The sequence below is a fragment of the Lucilia sericata genome, unplaced genomic scaffold, assembly GCF_015586225.1.
Source record: "Lucilia sericata isolate MDLA Ls3-8-SP2 unplaced genomic scaffold, ASM1558622v1 Contig000774F_arrow, whole genome shotgun sequence".
NCBI classification, from domain to species: domain Eukaryota; kingdom Metazoa; phylum Arthropoda; class Insecta; order Diptera; family Calliphoridae; genus Lucilia; species Lucilia sericata.
Window position 1 is genome coordinate 77,501 of NW_023994769.1, and position 24,801 is coordinate 102,301.

The 24,801-nt window shown below is 30.5% G+C and overlaps 1 protein-coding gene across 1 annotated transcript in view; it reads right to left on the reverse strand.

Annotated features, from left to right (window-relative positions):
• Window positions 1-9,109, reverse strand: part of LOC119608003 (protein Wnt-6-like) — a 43,480-nt gene extending 34,371 nt beyond the window's left edge. The window contains 2 exon segments of the mRNA XM_037962207.1: window positions 1,964-2,270; window positions 8,855-9,109. Coding sequence (XP_037818135.1) covers window positions 1,964-2,025 — 62 coding nt within the window. The 5' untranslated portion in view covers window positions 2,026-2,270; window positions 8,855-9,109.
• Between the last annotated feature and the right edge of the window lie 15,692 nt (window positions 9,110-24,801).

A 24,801-nucleotide genomic window follows, 5' to 3' on the forward strand; every position in this document is an offset into this window, starting at 1 on the left:
TAACAAAACACAGGAAATTGTCACTGTACTAAAGCAACAAAAAAAAAAATTAAAAATAAAATATTGCAAACAAAAAATAAAGTGAAATTTGGCCACAATCGTAAATGTCAAACAACGAGCGGGCACACACCTCAAGCATAAATTACACACTTACAATCGTAAAGAAAAAAAAATCCCCCAGAAATATGACTGATTAAAACATCAAAAGTTAAAGATTTTTCTATACACAAAATAAGTGTCAAAATGTATGAATGAATTTGAAAGGGGAGCAATAAGCAAAGAAAACCTCTTACGCCTTTCCACCTAAAAGAAAATACAAAATTATGAAATTGTTGAAAATTGCAAAATTTTGGTTTTTGAAAAATGAACTTGTCAACATACGATCAATTGGCAAAAGACAAAAAAAAATGACTTACGCAAATGATTTTTTGTTTTTTCTTTTTCTATTTTGCTAATAATATAAAAACACCAGAAAACTACATACAGTTTAGACCACAAGTTGCCAACATAAAGATTTTTATGATCTGCGGATAGACTGCATGACGATCTGTGCCACCCACTTTTAGTTAGATACAGAAAATTATTATTTTTTTATTTAATTTATAAAGAAGCATCTCATAAATATAACAAACAAGAAACATTATGGTGTGATGTTGTAAAAAATAATATTATATTAAATTAAATCAAAATAATCTGTGTAAGAATTTTAAATTAAAAAATAAACACCTGAACAGTTTTTAATGAAAGTTGCTCTTTTTATATTTATTCCATTTTATAAAAGTCATATACGAGATGAAAAAGGAAAGTGTTGTCGTAGATACTTAGAACATCCTCTACTTTTATAGTGATAAAATTCATTATATTTAATACTAGGACCCGCCTTGTTGGAGAAAAATGTTTATTATACGTATTACGAATAACCGAGTCATTTATATATTTTAACACAATATTCAATTTTAACACCAATTCCCTCTCATTTGTATACCCTACACCACTATAGTGGGGAAGTTATCATAGGTTTGTGCTGATGTTTGTATCGCAAAACCATCTTTAGAAAACCATTAGGCATAAACTAATTTTCGAGTCAATTTTGGTATGTCCGTCCTTCCATCCGCCTTTCTGTCCTTATAGATTTACAATATAAGCCTTAATAACTCTGCCAATATTCGTAATGATCAAGTCTCTACACAAAAGCCCACTTCGGAAATAACTAGAAGTTCCATAATTCAATTATTAACACTAGTACCACTATGGATTGGGAATTTGGAATAAATTATATTATTTAAACATAAATCTTTCCTCCTAATTCTATGAGGTTCGGCCAGCATATGTATACCCCTAATGAATATGCCTCCTTTAATGATCCTTAAAATTTGCTTTGCAGTTTAGTCTGGATAGCCTTAGAGGCAAAGAAACTGGTTCCAATATTTAATATCACACAATATCTTTCTATTTATTTATCTATCTATCTATCTATCTATCTATCTATCTATCTATCTATCTATCTATCTATCTATCTATCTATCTATCTATCTATCTATCTATCTATCTATCTATCTATCTATCTATCTATCTATCTATCTATCTATCTATCTATCTATCTATCTATCTATCAACCCTATAGATCCTTAAGAGAAGGTTCTACATGCCCACTCAAGGGGCTGTAACGCGGGCACGGCATCTCTGGTCTAATAATCAAATTTTTTTCTTACTGTAAGGCTAAATATTTCGTCATCGCACGACCATTAATCGACCTTTTCGGCAGATATATAGAAATTTGCACAAATACAATTATTCCCATATAAAAGTTTCCATAACTAAAACTTTGGGGGTTTATAGTTCGTACATTGATCTTAGAGAAATCAATGATCAAGTAAAATATTTGATCAATGTGAATAAAAATAATGCAGCTAATTAATAAAACTTAAATATGAAAATTTCTTATATATAATTAATAACTTACCAACCAAGTCCAGTTATTGGCATTGCAAATATAACAATTGCAATCACCATAAATAACCGCATATCTCAACGGTGCCAACAATCTTAACGTTTGCAAATTATTTATTATAATTTTAGTTTTCTTTTTATTTTAATAAATCCTTTAAGTAATTATTAACGGCAAACAAAGTTCAAAAGTTGTTTACAAAACACTGACACTTTGAAGAATTTTTCTTTTTTTTGTTACACTGTGTTAAATAATAATAAATTTGCATATTTTTATTAAATTCAACATTTTGTTTTAGTTGTTGTAAACTTGCGATTTAAAGCTAAAATTATAAAATGAGAAATTTATTTATTATAGATAATTTTCTTTAATTTTTTATTGTTTTTTTTTAAATATAATTATTTAAAGTAATTTTTAATTTGTTAGAATTTTGTTTTTTATTTTTATTTAAAAATCCCAAATAAAACGCGTCAATTTTGTTGTAAAGTCTCACGCGTACTGATTCGTTCGTTTGTCTCGCTGGTTCTTTGGAAACTTTAAATTAAATACTTTTAACGTTTAATGTGCCTGCCTTTATTTTATTTTTTTTTTATTTTTCAGATTTTTTGTTTTATTTTTTTAATACGTTTTGGAAGGAGTTGATTTTTTTGCGCTTTTTGTATAGTTCTGTGTTGTGCTGGTGTTTTGGCGATTTCATGGACGGCTTTTTTTTAACCCGGCCGGTCATATACGAAAAGGAATACAACACGGTGTATAAAGTTGGCCAAAAAGTAAAAAAAAAAACGAACAAAAAATTAAACAACAAAATCGCATAAAAAATAGTTTTTAAAAGCCGCTTTGAAAATGATGGGAACTGTTTCTTTTTCCTGCTTTTTTGTGATTTTTGTATTTAAGTGCTCTTGTGTCTAAGTTTTAAAGGATTTTTTGCGTTAATTTTGTTTGTGTTTTTGTTTTGATTTCTTTCTTTATACTTTAGCTTAATTTGTAGACTTGAAGGGATTTTTGTAGCGAATTTATGAAGTTTTGATTTTTTCTTGGTGGGATTTTGTAAGCTTTTGCTTATTGTTGTTGTTATGGAGTTACACTGTGGGCTGGGTACTTTGTTGCTTATGAAAGCACAATTTTTTAAAAGCGTGAAAAATGCAATATAATATGATTTTGTTTTTATTTAATATACACCATCTCCAAGAGGGAAATTGGAAAGGATTAAAAGGGATTAAACATCTAGTTCAAACATCTATTAAGTTAGGAGTCTTGAATTTGGGAACTAGGAACCGGTTCACTTCTAATAATTTAATACTTTAACATGTCTTCATTATAGCTTCACCTTTAAACTTTTACAATCGAAATAAATAGCTCACTTTCTCAGAATATTTTTATTAAATTCTTATTACAGAAATGGTGTGACTACGTAAACGCCTTTAAAATACTGATTTTGAAGGAATTAATTAATAGTTCTTATTTATATTTATTCTTTTCATTCAACTCATTCAGCAACAATGTATGTTTAAAACAAAATTTGCGGTAAATCTTTAAAGAAATATTTTTATAAATATAGGAGATCTGAACTACTGGTTAGCGGAATAATATTCCCAGCAAAGAATTCTGCAACTAAATGGCGAACTTTCAAACTTCTTTTGTGTAGTTTTTTAAACAATCTGGTAACTAATGCTAATGACTGAATTCACAACATAATCTTCGTAGAAAATTATCTGAACAATTCAGAAATAACAGAACTGAACTAGAACTGAACTAGAACTGAACTAGAACTGAACTAGAACTGAACTAGAAACTGAACTAGAACTGAACTAGAACATGAACTAGAACTGAACTAGACTGAACTAGAACTGAACTAGAACTGAACTAGAACTGAACTAAACTGAACTAGAACTGAACTAGAACTGAACTAGAACTGAACTAGAACTGAACTAGAACTGAACTAGAACTGAACTAGAACTGAACTAGAACTGAACTAGACTGAACTAGAACTGAACTAGAACTGAACTAGAACTGAACTAGAACTGAACTAGAACTGAACTAGAACTGAACTAGAACTGAACTAGACGAACTAGAATGAACTAGAACTGAACTAGAACTGAACTAGAACTGAACTAGAACTGAACTAGAACGGAACTAGAACTGAACTAGAACTGAACTAGAACTGAACTAGAACTGAACTAGAACTGAACTAGAACTGAACTAGAACTGAACTAGAACTGAACTAGAACTGAACTAGAACTGAACTAGAACTGAACTAGAACTGAACTAGAACTGAACTAGACTGAACTGAACTGACTAGAACTGAACTAGAACTGAACTAGAATGAACTAGACTGAACTAGAACTGAACTAGAACTGAACTAGAACATGAACTGAACTAGAACTGAACTAGAACTGAACTAGAACTGAACTAGAACTGAACTAGAACTGAACTAGAACTGAACTAGAACTGAACTAGAACTGAACTAGAACTGAACTAGACTGAACTAGAACTGACTAGAACTGAACTAGAACTGAACTAGAACTGAACTAGAACTGAACTAGAACTGAACTAGAACTGAACTAGAACTGAACTAGAACTGAACTAGAACTGAAACTAGAACTGAACTAGACTGAAACTAGAACTGAACTAGAACTGAACTAGAACTGAACTAGAACTGAACTAGAACTGAACTAGAACTGAACTAGAACGAACTAGAACTGAACTAGAACTGAACTATAACTGAACTAGAACTGAACTAGAACTGAACTAGAACTGAACTAGAAATGAACTAGAAACTGGAACTAGAACTGAACTAGAAACTGCACCTAGAACTGAACTACTGAACTAGAAACTGAACTAGAAACTGGACTAGAACTGAACTAGAAATGAACTAGATGAACTAGAACCGAACTAGAAAAACTGAAACTAGAACTGAACTAGAACTGAAGAACTACGACCTAGAACTGAACTAGAACTAAACTAGACTGAACTAGAACTGAACTAGAACTGAACTAGAACTGAACTAGAACTGAACTAAGAACTGAACTAGAACTGAACTAGAACTGAACTAGAACTGAACTAGAACTGAACTAGAACTGAACTAGAACTGAACTAGAACTGAACTAGAACCGAACTAGAACTGAACTAGACTGAACTAGAACTGAACTAGAACTGAACTAGAACTGAACTAGAACTAAACTAGAACTGAACTAGAACTGAACTAGAACTGAACTAGAACTGAACTAGAACTGAACTAGAACTGAACTAGAAACTGAACTAGAACTGAACTAGAACTGAACTAGAACTGAACTAGAACTGAACTAGAACTGAACTAGAACTGAACTAGAACTGAACTAGAACTGAACTGAACTGAACTAGAACTGAACTAGAACTGAACTAGAACTGAACTAGAACTGAACTAGCTGAACTAGAACTGAACTAGAACTGAACTAGAACTGAACTAGAACTGAACTAGAACTGAACTAGAACTGAACTAGAACTGAACTAGAACTGAACTAGAACTGAACTAGAACTGAACTAGAACTGAACTAGAACTGAACTAGAACTGAACTAGAACTGAACTAGAACTGAACTAGAACTGAACTAGAACTGAACTAGAACTGAACTAGAACTGAACTACTGAACTAGAACTGAACTAGAACTGAACTAGAACTGAACTAGAACTGAACTAGAACTGAACTAGAACTGAACTAGAACTGAACTAGAACTGAACTAGAACTGAACTAGAACTGAACTAGAACTGAACTAGAACTGAACTAGAACTGAACTAGAACTGAACTAGAACTGAACTAGAACTGAACTAGAACTGAACTAGAACTGAACTAGAACTGAACTAGAACTGAACTAGAACTGAACTAGAACTGAACTAGAACTGAACTAGAACTGAACTAGAACTGAACTAGAACTGAACTAGAACTGAACTAGAACTGAACTAGAACTGAACTAGAACTGAACTAGAACTGAACTAGAACTGAACTAGAACTGAACTAGAACTGAACTAGAACTGAACTAGAACTGAACTAGAACTGAACTAGAACTGAACTAGAATGACTGAACTGAAGAACTGAAAAACTGAACTAGAACTGAACTGAACTGAACTAGAACTGAACTAGAACTGAACTAGAACTGAACTAGAACTTGAACTAGAACTGAACTAGAAATGAACTAGAACTGAACTAGAACTGAACTAGAAACTGAACTAGAACTAGACTAGAACTGGAAGAAACTAGAACGGAACTAGAACCTGAACTAGACTGAACTAGAACTGAACTAGAACTGAAACCTAGAACGAACTAGAACTGAACTAGAACCTGAACTAGAACTGGAACTAGAACTGAACTAGTAACTGAACTAGAACTGAACTAGAACTGAACTAGAAATGAACTAGACTGAACTAGAACTGAACTAGAACTGAACTAGAACTGAACTAGAAACTGAGAACTAGAACTGAACTAGAACTGACTAGAACTGAACTAGAACTGAACTAGAACGAACTAGAACTGAACTAGAACTGAACTAGAACTGAACTAGAACTGAACTAGAACTGAACTAGAACTGAACTAGAACTGAACTAGAACTGAACTGAACTGAACTAGAACTGAACTAGAACTGAACTAGAACTGAACTAGAACTGAACTAGAACGAACTAGAACTGAACTAGAACTGAAACTAGAACTGAACTAAACTGAACTAGAACTGAACTAGAATCTGAACTAGAACTGAAACTAGAACTGAAACTAGAACTGAACTAGAACTGAACTAGAACTGAACTAGAACTGAAACTAGAAATGAACTAGAACTGAACTAGAACTGAAACGAGAACTGAACTAGAACTGAACTAGAACTGAACTAGAACTGAACTAGAACTGAACTAGAACTGAACTAGAACTGAAACTAGAACTGAACTATGAACTGAACTAGAAACTGAAACTAGAACTGAACTAGAACTGAAACTAGAATTGAACTAGAACTTGAACCTAGAACTGAACTAGGAACTGAAACTAGAACTGAACTAGAACTGAACTAGAACTGAACTAGAAACTGAACTAGAACTGAACTAGAACTGAACTGTAGAACTGAACTAGAACTGGGAACTAGAACTGAACTAGAACTGAACAGAACTGAACTAGAACTGAACTAGAACTGAACTAGAACTGAACTAGAACTGAATAGAACTGAACTAGAACTGAACTAGAACTGAACTAGAACTGAACTAGAACTGACTGAACTGGACTAGAACTGAACTAGAACTGAACTAGAACTGAACTAGAACTGAACTAGAACTGAGTCAGAAAGTTTACATTTGAAGTAATTTTTAAAGAATCAGCATTATCTATTAGCACTTTCTAAAAATAAAACATTATTTTTTCATTCACAGTATAAATTAAATTCTCGCTAAATTTACGTTTAAAAAGATCTGGAAATTAATGATAGAAAAAAACTTCAAGGGTTATCTTTTAAGCATTTCAATATCCTGTTGACAGTTAACAAACTCTTGGGTGTTGTATTCATGATTTATTTTCATAAGAGAACATTTCAGTTATTCACAAAATAGTTTGTTAATTTGCACTTTTTAATTTATAACTAATTTTTAAACGATTTTGTTTCTTTTATTTTTGTATATTTTTTAAACTTGATTTCCGGAAATAATTTTTTTTTAGTTTTTACAGACATTTAAAAATCCACCTGTTTTTAAATTCACTAATATGTTTTTAGCAATTATTTACTTTTTATAATTTTTTTATATTACTTTTCATAAAAAATTCAGCAATACATCACAATAATTAAAAAATAAACAACAAATTTTTAAAATATTATTATTTTATTTAATTTATTTCTTTTAGTTGTGTGTGCACTTGACCACAATCATCAACCACGATGAACTGAACTTTGTTGGCTGTTGGTCGTATTTGTGGCCGTTGGTTTGTTGCACATAGAATCTACACGATGAGTAGAAGACCAAAAAAAAATAATGAAGGAAAAATACAAAAAAATTACAAAAACAACAACTACGAAAAGATGATGTCGAAGAAGAGACTTTCATCATCGCTATCAGCGAATCTTACAGGTAAGTTAACACTGAAACGCCGCCACAAATACTGACTGTGTGTATTTACCGCCGTTAACGTCACCGTCAACTTTGTTTGTACAAATGATAATGTTGATGATGTCGAAGATGATGATCAAGTATAATGATCACCATCATTAACATCATCATGATGTTGTACCGAAAACAAATAAAAATACACTCGCCCATCGCCAAATTAAAAAGAAAAGAAAGAAAAAATCGAAAAATATACTACACACAGAACAAACGATCGACCGACCAACGATCCATCTATCCAACCATTTAACCAACCGACCGATCGCTCACATTGATCCACTTCACAGCGCAATTGTACGTACACGTTTCGTTGGATCGATCTCATTCATTAGAATGAAGAATTTTAGCGTTTTTCATCACACACTTTTCACACATAAACAAATTTTTGTGAAAATCCACACATTCATTCCCATTGCGATTCTCAAAAACTACTTGTACTAATACTCACTCGTACTTTCAGACTTGAATGGTTGGCTGGCTAACTGGCTGACTGATCGACTGACTCTCTATTTGTTTAAAGAGTCTTGGATTTAGATCAAACAAATTGTATGTTTTTTTGTATTATTATTATTAATTCCAACTCATTACGCTCTTTTTTATAATTATCTAATAGATATCACCACCACATGCATTACAAACATACACTCTAGTGGCCACACACTTACACACACAGACACATGTAATCACACTGTAATCATTTTAATGATCTGTACTGTATGCTAGTATATCGTTGTTGTTCCTGTTGTTTTTTGCGAATTTGTTTCAATTTTTGTTAAATATAAAAATCTGTTTTTACACACTCGTTTCGTTGTGTCTCTGTTGTTAATTAATCTCAAATGAGCCGTTTTTTTAGCGGACAATTTTCAACGTTTCACTGTTGATTTTAGATTTTTTTCTTTATTTCATTTGTATCTAGTTGAATTTTACACTCGTTTATCTTAGAAATCTTTGAAGGCAAGAAAAATTGCATTCGCCATTAACACCACTGTAGCGGTTTGATTTGTTAGAATTAAAAACGGACATAATGACCGACCGATCGACCGTCTGTATCTAATTGTAACGTGTTGTCTAGTTAAGTTTTAAAATCTCACTAATTCTTAGGCGTTGGGAAAAGAAAAGTTTTACCCTCAAACACAACTTCCTCATAATCTTATTCTTTCTACTAGAAAGAAAAATTTAAAAAAAAAATTGAGTGCTTTTCTTCTTGTTCATCATTATCGTCATCATCATTCTCACATCGTCAAAAAAATCTTTGCCTCCCGATCTCTGCCTTCTGATAAGCATGATGAAAATGTTTATTTAACTTTTTTTATTTGTTAATTTTTTTTATTTAATTTGAATTTATTTCATTTTGGGTTTGTTGTTGTTGTCTTTGGTTTTGCCTTAAATGCACGTGAGCCTTTTAAAATCTGTGTGTAAATCTGTGAAATTTTAACGCTTAAAAAATATAAGTTATCTTTAGGTTGATTTGTTTTTTTTTTTTTTTTCTTTTTATCATTAACTGTCTTGTTTTTATTTTGTCATCAACGTTTCAGCATTTTAGTTTACGATGGATTTTATTTACGGAGTCTATTTGGTTTTCTCTACCGAATTCTGGTGTTTCCTTGTTATTTTTAGTTTAAAGTTTATTTACTGAAGTTATAAATAAAAAAAGTGAATCTGTGCTAGATTAGTAGTTTTTATTTAAGAGGCACAGTGGGCTAAAATAGTTTTGTTGAGGAAAATTAGCTTACATTAGCTTTTAATCTTCTTATGTTGGGGGTATCTGTAACAACTTCGGCAGGAAGTTTATTCCACATACGCAACCATCACCTACAGTTTGACTTGAGCAGAGTGAAGTTGTTAAACGCAAGAGAATACTCAGCCCAAGAAATGGTTAAGTCGGCTTTGATGATCAACTTGATCTTAGGGGTTTTGACAAATGTATTTCAATGTAACCATATTTATTTTGTTTCTACCGAAGGTGGCTCTAATCGGTCAAAGCTTCCGAGTCAGGATCAGTTTATTTTGGAAGAGAAGTCGTATCATACGTGCGACTTTCTGTATTCCCCTGTTTTATACCACGTGATGCTCAATTTCATAAACCTGATAAACGTGGGAAAAGAGATTCATTTAAAGCGAGTAAAGGATGGAAGAGTAGCAGGAAGGGAAGAAGAAAGAATAAGAAAAGTAATGGAAAATAAAAGGAACGGAAGGTAAGGTAAAGAAAGCGAATGAAAGGAAGGAAAGGAAGAGAGGCAGGGAAGGAAGAAGAATAAGAAAAGTAATGGAAAATAAAAGGAAGGTAAGGTAAAGAAAGCGAATGAAAGGAAGGAAAGGAAGGAAAGGAAGGAAAGGAAGGAAAGGAAGGAAAGGAAGGAAAGGAAGGAAAGGAAGGAAAGGAAGGAAAGGAAGGAAAGGAAGGAAAGGAAGGAAAGGAAGGAAAGGAAGGAAGGAAAGGAAGGAAAGGAAGGAAGAAGAAGTGTACTTAAAAGCATGTTGAACGGAATTGTGGTGTATTTCGAATAGTCTGGCTGATGGTGGTAAAAGGAGTTCAACAGACTGCAGTTTGTTAAAAACACTGACGACATCCTGAAGCCCTGTTAGTAAACTTTAATTACGTAACAACTCTGTGGTAAAGATATAAATATGTATACTCAAGCTCTTTAACAATGTTCCATATTCGTGGATCCATTAAAGAGAATCCCAGCAGTTCGACGGGACAGTCCCGAACTGACCACTTAACCTACCACTTGTGGTGGCCCCTAGCCACCTGACTACCAAGGTGACCGACCATTTTAACATGGGCTTGTCTACGAGGAAGTCAATCGTCACTCTACACCCTACAAAGAGACAGTAAAGAGACGATTGCCTCCGCTCCCGCTTACAAAGGGGACACTCAAGTGACGATTGTCTTTCGGAAGTAAAAAAAAACTTTTAAGAGTATAATCTCTAAGTTACTTGAGGACAGTAAAAAGACGACTGTCTCCGCTCCCGCTTACAAAGAGGACACTAAATTGACGACTGTCTTCATTCTCGATTACAAAGGGTACATTCGTGACGAATGACCCAAAACATACGAATTACGATCATCCAGGTGGTTAACTATTAGTGGAAATTAATGTCTTTTTCGTATGCATTGACTCTTTGTCGAACTGCTGGGATGGCAGATGACAATACATTAACTTTTTCAGAAACATATGCTTGGGCACTAATGATTTGGGAAGCTATCAATTTGTAACGTAAAAACAAGTTTCTTTTGGATCTGGTTTTATTATTCCTTTCCTCCCACTGAAACAGTGGAAATCACTGTAAACATTATTAAAATGATTTACTTAGATATCAAGATAAACAAATCGCTCAAACTCCTCAAATGCACAATCTAGCCAGCTACTAGATACAACTTATTTTGAATGATTACACTCACAAAAATACACATCAAATGTTTTGCTAATATGTTTGAAAATTCTTAATGAAATTAAAATCAAGATAGAAAACAACTCAAATATTACAAATAAGAAAAATATATACTAGTTTATAATAATTTTGAGTGGAAAATGTTGCGTTTTTTTTCAATTTTTTTCTATTTAATTTTTAAATGAGTTTTCAGCGTGTTGTTTCTTTCATTGTTTATTTGTTTAAGATGTTTTTCTTGATTTGAATTTTTTATTTTCTTGTTGTTTCTTTTCTTTATTTTTTGTAGTACTAGTAATACATCATCGCATTTAATTGACTTTTAATGTGAAATAAACAAACTCTTCATTTTATGACGGAATATTTTACAATACACTTAACTGAAATGAAATGAAACGAAAAGAAACACTCTGTGTGTAGTAGAGTGTTTTTTAGATGTTTTTTTTATTTTTTGTTCTTTTTCTGTGATATAATTTAAATATTTATTTAATGATAATCAGGGGTTTGTGGGATCATCATTATGATGATGATGATAATGTTGAAAAGTTGTTATAATTTTCACAAGTTGTCAAGATTTCAAACATTTAGAGAAAAAAGGTGAGATGATGGATTTTATCTTTAAATATTTTGATAATTTGTTTGAAATGTTGTTAAAACATTGAAGTTTTTTTCTCTTATTCTGTGGTTGTTAACACAATGATGTTATGATTAAAATGTTAAAACACAATGTTAACGACAGCAATTGGTTGAAGGCAACAAAATTGGAGAGTAGTCTTTTGTTAAAGAAATGGCTTAAAAGTATAATTTAGATGGGTCCAAATTAGTTTTCATACAAAATCTTAGATTTTCGATATAATTTAAATTTATGGTCCTTCGAGCTATTAAATCAAAAGCTTTTTTAAAGTTACTTAGTAGTCATCAGTTTAACCTTGCTTTTTTAAACATTATCTTTAAAGCAGTTGCTGGTTATTATATGATTGAGGTTTTCCAAACAACTAACAAGCAGAATTCCATTAGTTTCATTAGTCTTGTTTTCATGTAATAAATTCAAACAGTAGCCATAAATAGGGAGGAATTTATTTCACTTAATAAGTGTATTAAAATACTAACAAAAAAAAACAAAGAAAAATTTTGAAAAAAAAACGAAATTGTTTGTTTCTTTTCATCTTTGGAAAAATTATGCAAGGAAAACGTTTGTTCACACTATCAATTGCTCATAAAAGTTTTTATGAGGCCCACGACCACAAGCAAGTTGTAAAATGCAAACCGCTGCTTCGCTTTGCGGCTCTGGTCTAACAAAAAAAAAAAACCAACAAGACCGAACATGTGTAGACGATTTCTGTAACAGCAGCCACTTGGCTGAAAATCTGCAGTGTTTTTTTTTAATGAACTTTAACTTACAAAACGAGAAAAAATAAATTTGAAAACATCGAAAAATACATAAAATGATGAGTAGAAAATGTTTCATGGTTTGTAATTTTTTTACTTTTTTTCTTGGGCAGATTTTTATGCATATGTTTGCTGGCGTTTTGGGGAAAAAACAAGTTGATACTAGAGGTGAAAATGTTATTAGAAATTAAGGAATATAAAAACAAAAATTTTATTTTTGATCATTGAAAAACAAGCAAAATCCGATTGCAATAAAGTTGCTAAATTGCTATTTAAATACACTGTAAATAATAATGTCTATTTTCGCAACTTATAGCAGATTTATTGATATATTGTGTGATCATTAGCAGTCTGTTTTAATAAGAGCAATTTCTTACTCATGTACCTTTTGTACTGTTTTAGAATATATCTTATGGAAAAAGCTTTTTGAGAGATTTTTATTCGTTTTAAAGGGTCAATTTAATAAAGAAAGCGTTTTTGGGAAAAAGATTCCAAAAATAGTGAAGAAGATTTTTGAAAGAAAACAACTTTAAAACTATTTTTATTTCATGAAAAACGGGGTTTTTCAAAAATAAAGCTTTTTAGGGTAACACAAGTTTTTATATGCTTTTATGATTTCAATGTTTTTATAAGAAAATATCTTCAGTGAAAAAGCTTTTTCATACAATTATTTTTGATAAACTTTTACTAAAAACCTAATGAGTAAAAGCTTCATTAAGCAAACAAATCTAAATGTTGAAGGGTAAAAAAAAACATTAGATTAGAAAAAAAAAAAAATAAGAGAAAGCTTTTTGAAAATAAAATTTTTTTTTACTCTTTTTAAGAAAATTCTTGTTGGAGAAAATGTTTTTTTTCAAGAGGAAATTTATTTAAGAAAAAATAAGAGAAAGCTTTTGAGCTTTCTTAATAAATAAATAAAAAAAGCTTTTTTATATAGAAATTCTTGTTAACGAAAAATTGCTTTTGAGCTTTCTTAAGAAATAAATTAACAAAAAAGCTTTTTTTATAGAAATTCTAGTTAACTAAAAATTGTTTATGAAAAGCTTTTTCAAAAGAAATTCTTGATGCTAAATAAATTTTAGAGGAAAAAGCTTTTTATAAGTAATTTTCATTATTTTGAAAACAAAAAAGCGTTTTATTTATAAAAAGCTTGTAAAAAATAAAAACTTTCAATATTTCTTTAGAAAAAAATTAAGAGAAAGCTTTTTGAAAAGAAAGTTTTTTGAGCTTTTCTTTATGAAAAGTCTTGTTGGAGAAAATGTTTTTTGCGAAAGAAAATTAATTTAAGTAAAAATAAGAGAAAGCTTTTGAGCTTTCTTTCGTTAACGAAATATTGTTTATGAAAAAGCTTTTTTGAAAGAAATTCTTGATGGTAATCAATTTTTAGAGAAAAGGCTTACATATAAAGTAAAGTAGAGTAAAAAAGCTTTAGAGGAAAAAGCATTTTATATGTAATTTTCATTATTTTTATGAAAAAGCTTTATGAAAAAACTGTCGTCGAAAGCCATAAAAACATTGCAGTGAATGAGACTTTATAAACTTTGAGGCAAAACTACAGAATTGCGCTTTTCTGAATCCGAAAACGGTATTAGAACTTCTCCATTAAAAGATATTAAGTCCTAAAGCTTGAAAAATCTCATATTTGGTCATATATATAACGTTTTTAAACCACGAAGACATCTTTATAGAATCTATTACATCATCTGAAAGTTCAATCTGTCAACTTTAATAGGAAAGCTTAAGCTCTGTTATAACCTCTACCATCTTCCCGATATCCTAACCCTCTAGGTTTCAACTTTTTTCCTGTGATATTTTAAAATAAAGAAAACGATTTGGAACAAAGAAAGCTTTAGATTGAAAGCATTTGTCTTTTCTCTTCAAGCTTATTTCTCTAAAGTTATCCACATATATTATACCTGAAATCATTTTTCTCAGTGTTATTTTTTCCCGATTGTTTACAATCTGTTTCCCATGAAATTTTTATATCACTTTTGAAAAAATATAAAGAACCATAATAATAAATGAAGAAAAACCTGGCAATAACAATTTAATAGTAATTAAAATCAATAATTTTCTCTTAAAAGTATTAAGTGGCTTCCACAAATAACTCCCCGGCTAAACGCCCCAACGCCCAGCTGGCGGGAAATAAGAAAAACATATTAAAAGCTAAAGATTTTACGAAATAATCGAATTTTCTAAGCATTTTTCGCAATTTACTATTCACAATCATAATTTTATGATGTTTATTCTCATGAAAAATGAAGACATAAAAAAATTTATTAATAAATTTTTAAAGCGTAAATTAATTTCAGCAAACAATTTTAAATAGTAAATAATACACGGGAATATAAAAAAAATAATTAATGGAAAGCAGCAGCAAATAATATTAAATCTAAAAGCAACCAAAAAAAATATGACTTCTTAACAATTTTTAATGATCTTTCTAGAGGCATTTGTTGTTTTGTATACAATTTACCGGGGAGTATGTAGCTCAAATTTTAATGATTTAATTTCACAACCTTGTTGCTGTGGTTTTTTTTTTGTTGTTTTGTTTTTATTATTTCTCTAATAAAATTGATTTATATTTTATTGAATTCTTTTAATACCTTTCAGCAGCTTATTCAGTACAATATCAAAAAAAAAGCAATTGTTTGAAAAAAGTTTCCCACAACTGGCCAGCAAACGACCACCCGACCAACGAAACCAGCAACAAACCGACCACCGATCACATGACCTATCTTAATATTGGCAACCATCTCCAAGGCAATATCTGCTCCACTACTCCACTCCACCAACCATTGAAGCTACCAAACAACTCATCAGCTCTGTTGTGGCTGTCTTCACCGTAAGCGACCTCCCATTGTTTTATTAAACAATTAAAACAACTAATACCTGCCGTGTTTTTTATTTTAGTTTTTTTTCGCTTTTTTTATTTCATTTTTATTTTTGAATGTTTTGTGCTCTACATATTCGCTTGATTTACAACCCTTTCCAATCACTGACACATGAACCCATCCATCCGTATACCAAAGCAAACGCACATTAAACTGAAAAAATGAAACGCTACAAAAAAGCTACTTCAATTTATAAGCTTTTTTCTCGTTTTGTTGTTTGTCAGTGTTGACAGCTGGACTTGAAAGAATCTATTCACTAGTTTTTCTCCCCTCTTTAAGTTTAAGATCTAAGTAGAGAAAAGAAAAAAAAGAAAACACAATTTGGAAGATTTATAACCCGGTTATAAAATGTTTGTTTGAGGTTTCTTTTTGCGGCCCCATCATCATCTTCTGGTTTTATGATGTTGTTGAAATAGTTTTTCATAATTTAAATTATTTATGTCATAATTAAATGTTATTTTCTGCGTTTTTCCGTTTTGTTTATATTTCAATAAAAATTATTTATTTTTTCTTTTTTTTTTTAGTTAGTTAATTATAATTTCAAAATTTCCGTTAATAACAATTAATATAAAGACCAGAAAATTATTATTATTAACACTGACAATAAATTTGGGATTTTAATTAACTTGAGAATAATTTGAATAAATCTAGAATGATTTTGAAATAATTAGTATATAATTTTTAAACAGTAAAATAAAGAATTGAATTAGATGTTGAAATTGGTTGTTTGTTGAACTTGAACTGAACTAGAACTGAACTAGAACTGAACTAGAACTGAACTAGAACTGAACTAGAATGAACTAGAACTGAACTAGGACTCTGAACTAGAAATGAACTAGAACTGAACTAGAACAGACTGAACTAGAACTGAACTAGAACTGAACTAGAACTGAACTAGAACTGAACTAGAACTGAACTAGAACTAGCACTGAACTGAACTAGAAACTGACCTAGAACTGAACTAGACCTGAACTAGAACTGAACTAGAAACTGAACTAGAACTGAACTAGAACTTGAACCTAGAACTGAACTAGAACTAGAATGAACTAGAACTGAACTAGAACTGAACTAGAACTGAACTAGAACTGAACTAGAACTGAACTAGAAATGAACTAGAACTGAATAGAACTGAATCAGAACTGAACTAGAACTGACACTAGAACTGAACTAGAACTGAACTAGAACTGAACTAGAACTGACTAGAAACTGAACTAAGAACTGAACTAGAACTGAACTAGAACTGAACTAGAACTGAACTCGAAACTGAAATAGAACTTGAACTAGAACTGCACTAGAACTGAACTAGAACTGAACTAGAACTGGAACTAGAACTGAACTAGACACTGAACTAGACCTGAACTAGAATGAACTAGAACTGAACTAGAACTGAACTAGAACTGAACTTAGAACTGAACTAGAAAACACTGAACTAGAAACTGAATAGAACGAACTTGAACCTGAACTAGGAACTAGAACTGAACTAGAACTGAACTAGAACTGAACTAGAACTAAACTGAACTAGAACTGAACTAGAACTGAACTAGAACTGAACTAGAACTGAACTAGAACTGAACTAGAACTGAACTAGAACTAGAACTGAACTAGAACTGAACTGGAACTGAATTGGGGAATACGGAATTGTATAAGAAAGCAGATGATTAGGAAGTGTTTAAAACTTGCAAACAAATTTTGAACGTAAGAGGGAAATTTGCAATGAAGTAAAAAAAATTCTTGTCATTTACACATTTAGACAATTTTACATTTCTATAATTTCCTCCCCTCATTCGGCTTTACAAATTCTTGCAATACCATTCAGTAACTTGTTTTTTGTTTTTTAAAAAAAAAATTATTAAACATTTTCTTTCTTTTCTTATATGATGATTCGCTACAACTCTACAATAATTTCCGGCTTTAATTTATTTAAAAGCATAAAATTATAGATTTTGTATGGTTTAACAATTTAATTAAATTTAAATCTCTATAATTATAACGATAATTAGGTTGGCAGAGTTTAATTTTACAACTAATTTAAACATATTCATAATTTAAAAGATTAAAAGATCTTTTGGTGGTCTGTTTCCCCTCACTGGCTGCTGTTAATATTTCTTAAAAAATAAAATTTAATTTCTTTTCAATGGAAACTGCTCAAACATAATCTTAACAAAAATTACCTGTCTTTATTATTTAATTCCAATTTATTGTGAATATTGGCGTTTTACACTCCAGCAGCTTAAATAAAATAAAGTTTGTTTTTATTAAGTGTTTTTTTTTTTTGCTTTTTTGTTTAAAATTAATAATATCCTGTAGACCAGTTTAAATACTTGAGTTAGTCATTCGTAAGTTGTGTTTAAATATCGAATATGAGATTAAAATATTTAAAAATTTTTCATTTGTTTACTTTTTTGTTATTACAAACACTTTGTATGTTTAATCATGTTTATCTAATTCAAAATATTTGTAAACAATTACGCTTATCACAGCATTAAATAAACAAAAACAATGCAATTTCCTGATACGAATAAATAAAAACAAGTCGTAGGTCAGAGAAGAGTAAAATTAACCTTAAATAACCTTGACTTGGCATAATCTCTATTAAACTAAGTACTCTCTCTACCTCAAAACAATTACTCACAGAGATGTTAACATCCACACTTTTGTACTTTTTTCTGTACTTTTCGACTTTTTTTAATATATTTTTTTTTTAAATACCAGGTTTGGGAAGTAATGATTACATAAAGTAATTCATTATATGGTCAATTACAATAACTTGTAATGTGTAATTGAGCAATAGCCAATTACTAGTATTTGTAGTTAATAGTTTTTCCAATTACAATTACATGTAATTTGTTATTGACCAATAATCAATTACAGTTACTTATTGTAAAAGTTTTGCTAACTACAATTACTTGTAATTGCTAATCAAATAATTATAATTACCACAACTTCATTTACAATTACTAGTAGTTCTTGTTGTATTTTTTTTAGGTGCGAAGATCCTGTTGTGGGAAAGACAAGTAATTGTAATTGGTAATGCTTCAATAACAATTATTTCAAATATAATTGTTAATGGAAATCAACATTGAGACAAATCCATAATCTAGTTCATGGACTAGTTAAATTACAAGTCTATAGGCTGGACAATAGGTTAGTCAATAGACTATTCCATTGTTCATAGACTTTTTCATGGACTATTATAGTTTATAGCGTAGGCAATAGTCCATAGACTAGACAATAGACTGACCCATTGATTAGTCAATATATTATTTAATAGAATAGTTTATGAACTAGTTCACAGATAACACAATAGACTAATTCATAGGTTAGTTCATATACTAGTCAATATACATGTCCGTAGAACAGTCTATAGACTAGTCCATATATTAGCTTATGGGCTAATATATTTATTAGTTCACAGGCTAGTTAATGGACTAATTCACAGACTACAAAATAAACTAGTTGATAAATTAGTAGATATGCTAAACAATAGTCTGTAGACTAGTTAATAAACTAGTCAAGAAACAAGTCACATTTAGCAACTTGTCTAGTCCATAGGCCAATCTATACTAAGTCCATAGACTACTCCTATAGACAACATTTTAACGAATAGAAAAAGTACTTTTTTTAATTTTTTCATGTCTGATTTTATACACTTTATTATTCTTTATCTTTCCAAAATACTATCTCTACTCATACTCATGTTGTTTTTGTTCTTGTGTAAAGAAGTGTTATTATAATTATGTCATATTTACTAATGACATAAAGTGCCAGGCAGACAGGAGGCAGTGATGGTGGCGTAATAATAATAACAAATAGAAGAAAATTGCAGTGGCGTTGTAAATAATAATAAATGTAATGTAAATTTGTTTTTCTCAAATATTTATTTAAATTTCTTTAGACTTTCAAATTGAGTAGTATTTATACCCTACACCACTATAGTGGGGAGGGTATTATGCGTTTGTGCTGTTGTTTGTAACACCCACCTTAAAGTATACCAATCGGCTCAGAATCACTTTCTGAGTCTATTAAGCTTTGTCCATCCGTCTGTATGTCTGTCTGTCCGTCTGTATATCCATGTAAACCTTGTGCGCACGTTACATGTCGCAATTTTCGAAGTAATTCTATGAAATTTGGAACAAACTCATCGATTTAGTTTAGCAGATATGCAAAAACATACGTATTGTAAATTACATTCGAAAATGTGATATGGAAACAGTCGACATTATCACAACTTTGCGGTCGTTTTGAAAAATGTTTAGAAAATGCTCGGAGTGCTTTATCGTTCATACATATGTATGCATAAACAAGTAAGAAAGTATAGTCGGGCGTGGCCGACCATATGATACCCTACACCAGTTATGAATATTAAATGTGATTTATTTTTCATAATAAAGCATTTATCTTCAATATTCCCTTGTTCCGATACATTTAAGCAATTTATGGATGAACAACTAATCTTCTGAAAGAGGCTTTATATGGGGGCTAGGGGCAAATATGGACCAAGCCCGATAAAATTTTATGAATATATTTATATTTACATAATATTTTATTGTGCTGAATTTCATCGCGATATTTGTGTTTATAAGTTAATTTGGGACAATCAAGTAATTTTCTAAAGGGGACTTTGTATGGGAGCTAGGGTCAAATGGGGCCCGATCTTTATGAAATTTGGCAGGGTCATCAAGACTTCTATAAAACTTAGTTGTGTCGTATTTTATCGATATATCTGTATATTTAACATAATTATGAGCTCAGAAGCCCTTTTCGGCGGGTTTTGTTCTATGGGGGCTAGGTGAAATAATGGACCGATTTTAACCATTTTCAATAGACTTCGTCCTTGGGTCAAATAAAACGTGCGTGCCAAACTTCATCCAATTATCTTGAAAATTGCGACCTGTACCTTGCGCACAAGGTTTACATGGACAGCCAGCCAGCCAGCTAGACGGACGGACGGACGGATATAGCTTAATCGACTCAGAAAACGATTCTAAGATTTAAGGTGGGTCTAGGACGAATATTTTTCTATGTTACAAACATCAGCACAAATCCAATATACCCTCCCCACTAAAGTGGTGTAGGGTATAACAAGCCAGTGTTAAAATCATCACTTCTTGAGGTATTTTTCAGTAATTCCTTGGAGTAAATTCTACTTATTTTTAACTTCTTTGGAAGTTCTTTTTTTGCTGGAATAGCTTGATTAGACAAGTATTTTTGGAACAATTTGATATCAGCAAGGACTTGTTTTAATAAATTTTATCCTTGAATTGATCTCGAATCCATACTTAATTTTAGTATATCTGATGTAGAAATAATTCAAATTCGTATTTGATTTAATCCTAAAATTGATTGAATTAAGCATGTAAAATCTTAATTTGACTCAAAAGTAGCATGAATCAAGCCTAAACCGGTGCTTGATTTAATTTTTATTCAAATCAATTAATTAATTTTATCGATTTACAATTCAACGTTTTTATTTGTAAACAGTAGTAGCAAAGACTTAATTTTGTTTTTATAAACAAATATTGATCAATCACATTGCAAACGATTTATAATGAATTTATTATTTATGCCATCGATTTCCATAATTTTTCATCTGTTTTTGTTTTTTTAATTTGATTTCAACATGTTGTTGTAAATATTATCTTAATTGTCTGACTCTGCTTAATTGAATATTAAAGTGTTTTCTGGTTGTTGCTGCTCATTATTGTAATATTGTATAAATATTTTTTATATTTTTTTATTTTCAAAAAGTTATATCATCTTTTCATTTTCATTTCAATGCCTTTTTTTCAATTGATTTTTTAATAGGTGAACTTTTTTATTTTGTTATTTCAACAAAATCATTACTCATTTTAATTTTCATTGGATGTTTGTTTATTTAAATTGAAATTTTCATTTGTTTATTTGTAAATAAACTATAATTCGTTGTTTTTTTAGCAAGAGATCATAAAAAAAGTATATAATTTTTGTTGGCGTTTAATTTATGCTGTAGGTGTGAAATTTTGCTAAAATATATATAATCTTTCAAAAAATAGTACCTAGTCAAAATTTTTAATTTGTTTAAATTAGAAATTTTGAAATGGAAGTGTTGAAGGAAATTTTTTATGCGCTTTTTTTTGTGAGAAAAACCAAGAGCTGTCAAAATATTTAGTTTTAAGATTATTTGTTTCAGAAATTGTTTCAATTTTATATAAGTATTTTACTTTATTAAGGACAATTTCATAAATTTGACGTGTAATTCCCTCTAGCTGTTAATCAATTTGGAAATATACCTGTAGATCTTTTTTTGTAAAGTAAAGTTGTTGTGATAAATCGTTTAGCAATTGCTCTCATTTTTTTTATAAATTGACTCATTTCTATAAAATTATTTCTTTTAAAGAATTTCAAAAATGTTTATATTTTTACCGGAAACTATAATAAGTTTCATTATAGTTTGAACAACAATTGCCAAATGATGAATCATTTTATTAACTTGAACACAATTTTTTGTTATCAAATCTTCTTGCAAATCAAATCACTGATGCTGTTACCAACTCTAGTGATTGATACAAATGACTCATATTATTTTATTGTTATTTTTAGATTAACAAAAAAAACTTATTTTCTCTAACAAACCAACAAAAAAAATATTGTCAATTTGCAATCAATTAGTTCCCAGACACAAAAACCTTTGATCCTTACGCCCAAACTATTATGAAATGACATTCATAATTTATATTTTTTTGGTTTTTAACTACAAATCTACATCTTAAGCCAGAGTTGTTGTTTTTTCAAGAAGCTTCTGTATTAGTTTTGTTGTTCTTTTCAAGCTTCTTGTATTTTTTTATTATTATTGTTTTAATAACAACCAAACGGTAGAGATTTGTATATGATGATCTTGCTTGGTTTAAGTTTAAATCTTTCAAACCCATTGTTTTTGAAAGTCGTAAAAACAACAGTTTGACTTGACTCGATCTGTATTGCTGTTGCTGTCTGTCTGTCTATGTGGTTTCGTTTATGTTGGAATTTTTGGCCTATAAAAGGGTACATGTCATCGACTGTTACACATGCGCAGTACATTTATAAAACGCCTGGCTGGCTGTAGTTTTTTTTTAGGACAAGAACAACAAATAGCGCGAGCCAAATCAAAACATTATAAAACAAAACGCTTGCGTGATCAGTCGCTTGAAAGAATGAGTTCATTTTGAAAAAGCACATGTTCTGGAACAAGTGAATTAGAGTTAAAAGAATCTTTAGTCTAGTCTATAGTCTAGTCCATAGTCTAGTCTATAGTTTAGTCTATAGTCTAGTCTATAGTCTAGTCTATAGTCTAGTCTATAGTCTAGTCTACAGTCTAGTCTATAGTCTAGTCTATAGTCTAGTCTATAGTCTAGTCTATAGTCTAGTCTATAGTCTAGTCTATAGTCTAGTCTATAGTCTAGTCTATAGTCTAGTCTATAGTCTAGTCTATAGTCTAGTCTATAGTCTAGTTTATAGTCTAGTCTATAGTCTAGTCTATAGTCTAGTCTACAGTCTAGTCTATAGTCTAGTCCATAGTCTAGACTATAGTCTAGTCTATAGTCTAGTCTATAGTCTAGTCTATAGTCTAGTCTATAGTCTAGTCTATAGTCTAGTCTATAGTCTAGTCTATAGTCTAGTCTATAGTCTAGTCTATAGTCTAGTCTATAGTCTAGTCTATAGTCTAGTCTATAGTCTAGTCTATAGTCAAGTCTATAGTCTAGTCTATAGTCAAGTCTATAGTCTAGTCTATAGTCAAGTCTATAGTCTAGTCTATAGTAAAGTCTATAGTCTAGTCTAGAGTCTAGCCTATAGTCTAGTCTATAGTCTAGTTTATAGTCTAGTCTGTTCTATAGTTTAGTATATCTATAGTAGTTCAGCTTTTTGTCTAATATCTGGTCTAGTCGGTATTCTCATTCTTAATGAATTCACTCCTTTAGAAATCATCATAATTTCAAAGGTACAACAAACATATGAAAATGATCTTTTAAAAATTTTGTGTAAAACAACCGAAACAACAAAAAATATTATGTATTTCAGCTGATGATGATGATACGTGTTTTCGTTTATATTTTTCATTATTATTGTTGTTTTTGTTATTGTTATTTAAACCATGTTTAAACATGAAATTATGATCTACATTTTTTGTTTTTATTTTCCTCGTGTTGTTGTGAGGTCAGTAGAGTTTGTTTTAGATTTTTTTATTTTTTCCTGTTGGTATTTTTTGCTTTTTTTAATGGGGATAAATAAGGAAACAGAGGCGTCATTTAAACCATTTTAAATGAAGACATACCTTCAACTTCAAGCGGAGTTTTAAAGTTAAAAAGTTACCGCTGGCCGCTTCTGGTTCTAGACACACATTATTTTCTCACACTATATATTTTTTGTTGCGTTGCTTTTCTACACAAAGAAATTTTGTTGTTTTGTTGCCCCGTTCGAAATCATTCTTAAAACAAAACCTTCAATTTAATGAAATTATTTTCAACTTTACCTCCTCGAGATTTTTTTTATCATCAACATTGATGCTGCTGCTGTCGAGATCTTGCTTGCTGCTGTTGCTGCTGATCATGACGGTGTTGATGAAACTGCTGATGTTGAAGCTGTGATGTTTTTATATGTTTTTTTAGATTTTTACCTTGATGGCCTTAAACGTTTTGGTTGGGTAAAAAGATTGGAAAAATAAAATTGTGCTGCCGTTTTGTTATTATTTTATTTACTGTAGTTCTTTTGATATATTCAAACGCATGTTTATACACTTGGGGAATTTTTGGAGAAAAGTTAAAATGAAACTATGGACACTCCAATCTACTATAGACTAGACTATAGACTAGACTATAGACTAGACTATAAACTAGACTATAGACTAGTCTATAGTCAAGTCTTTAGTCCAGTCTATAGACTAGACTATAGACTAGACTATAGACTAGACTATAGACTAGACTATAGACTAGACTATAGACTAGACTATAGACTAGACTATAGACTAGACTATAGACTAGACTATAGACTAGACTATAGATTAGACTATAGACTTGACTATAGACTTGATAAGTAGACTAGACTATAGACTAGACTAT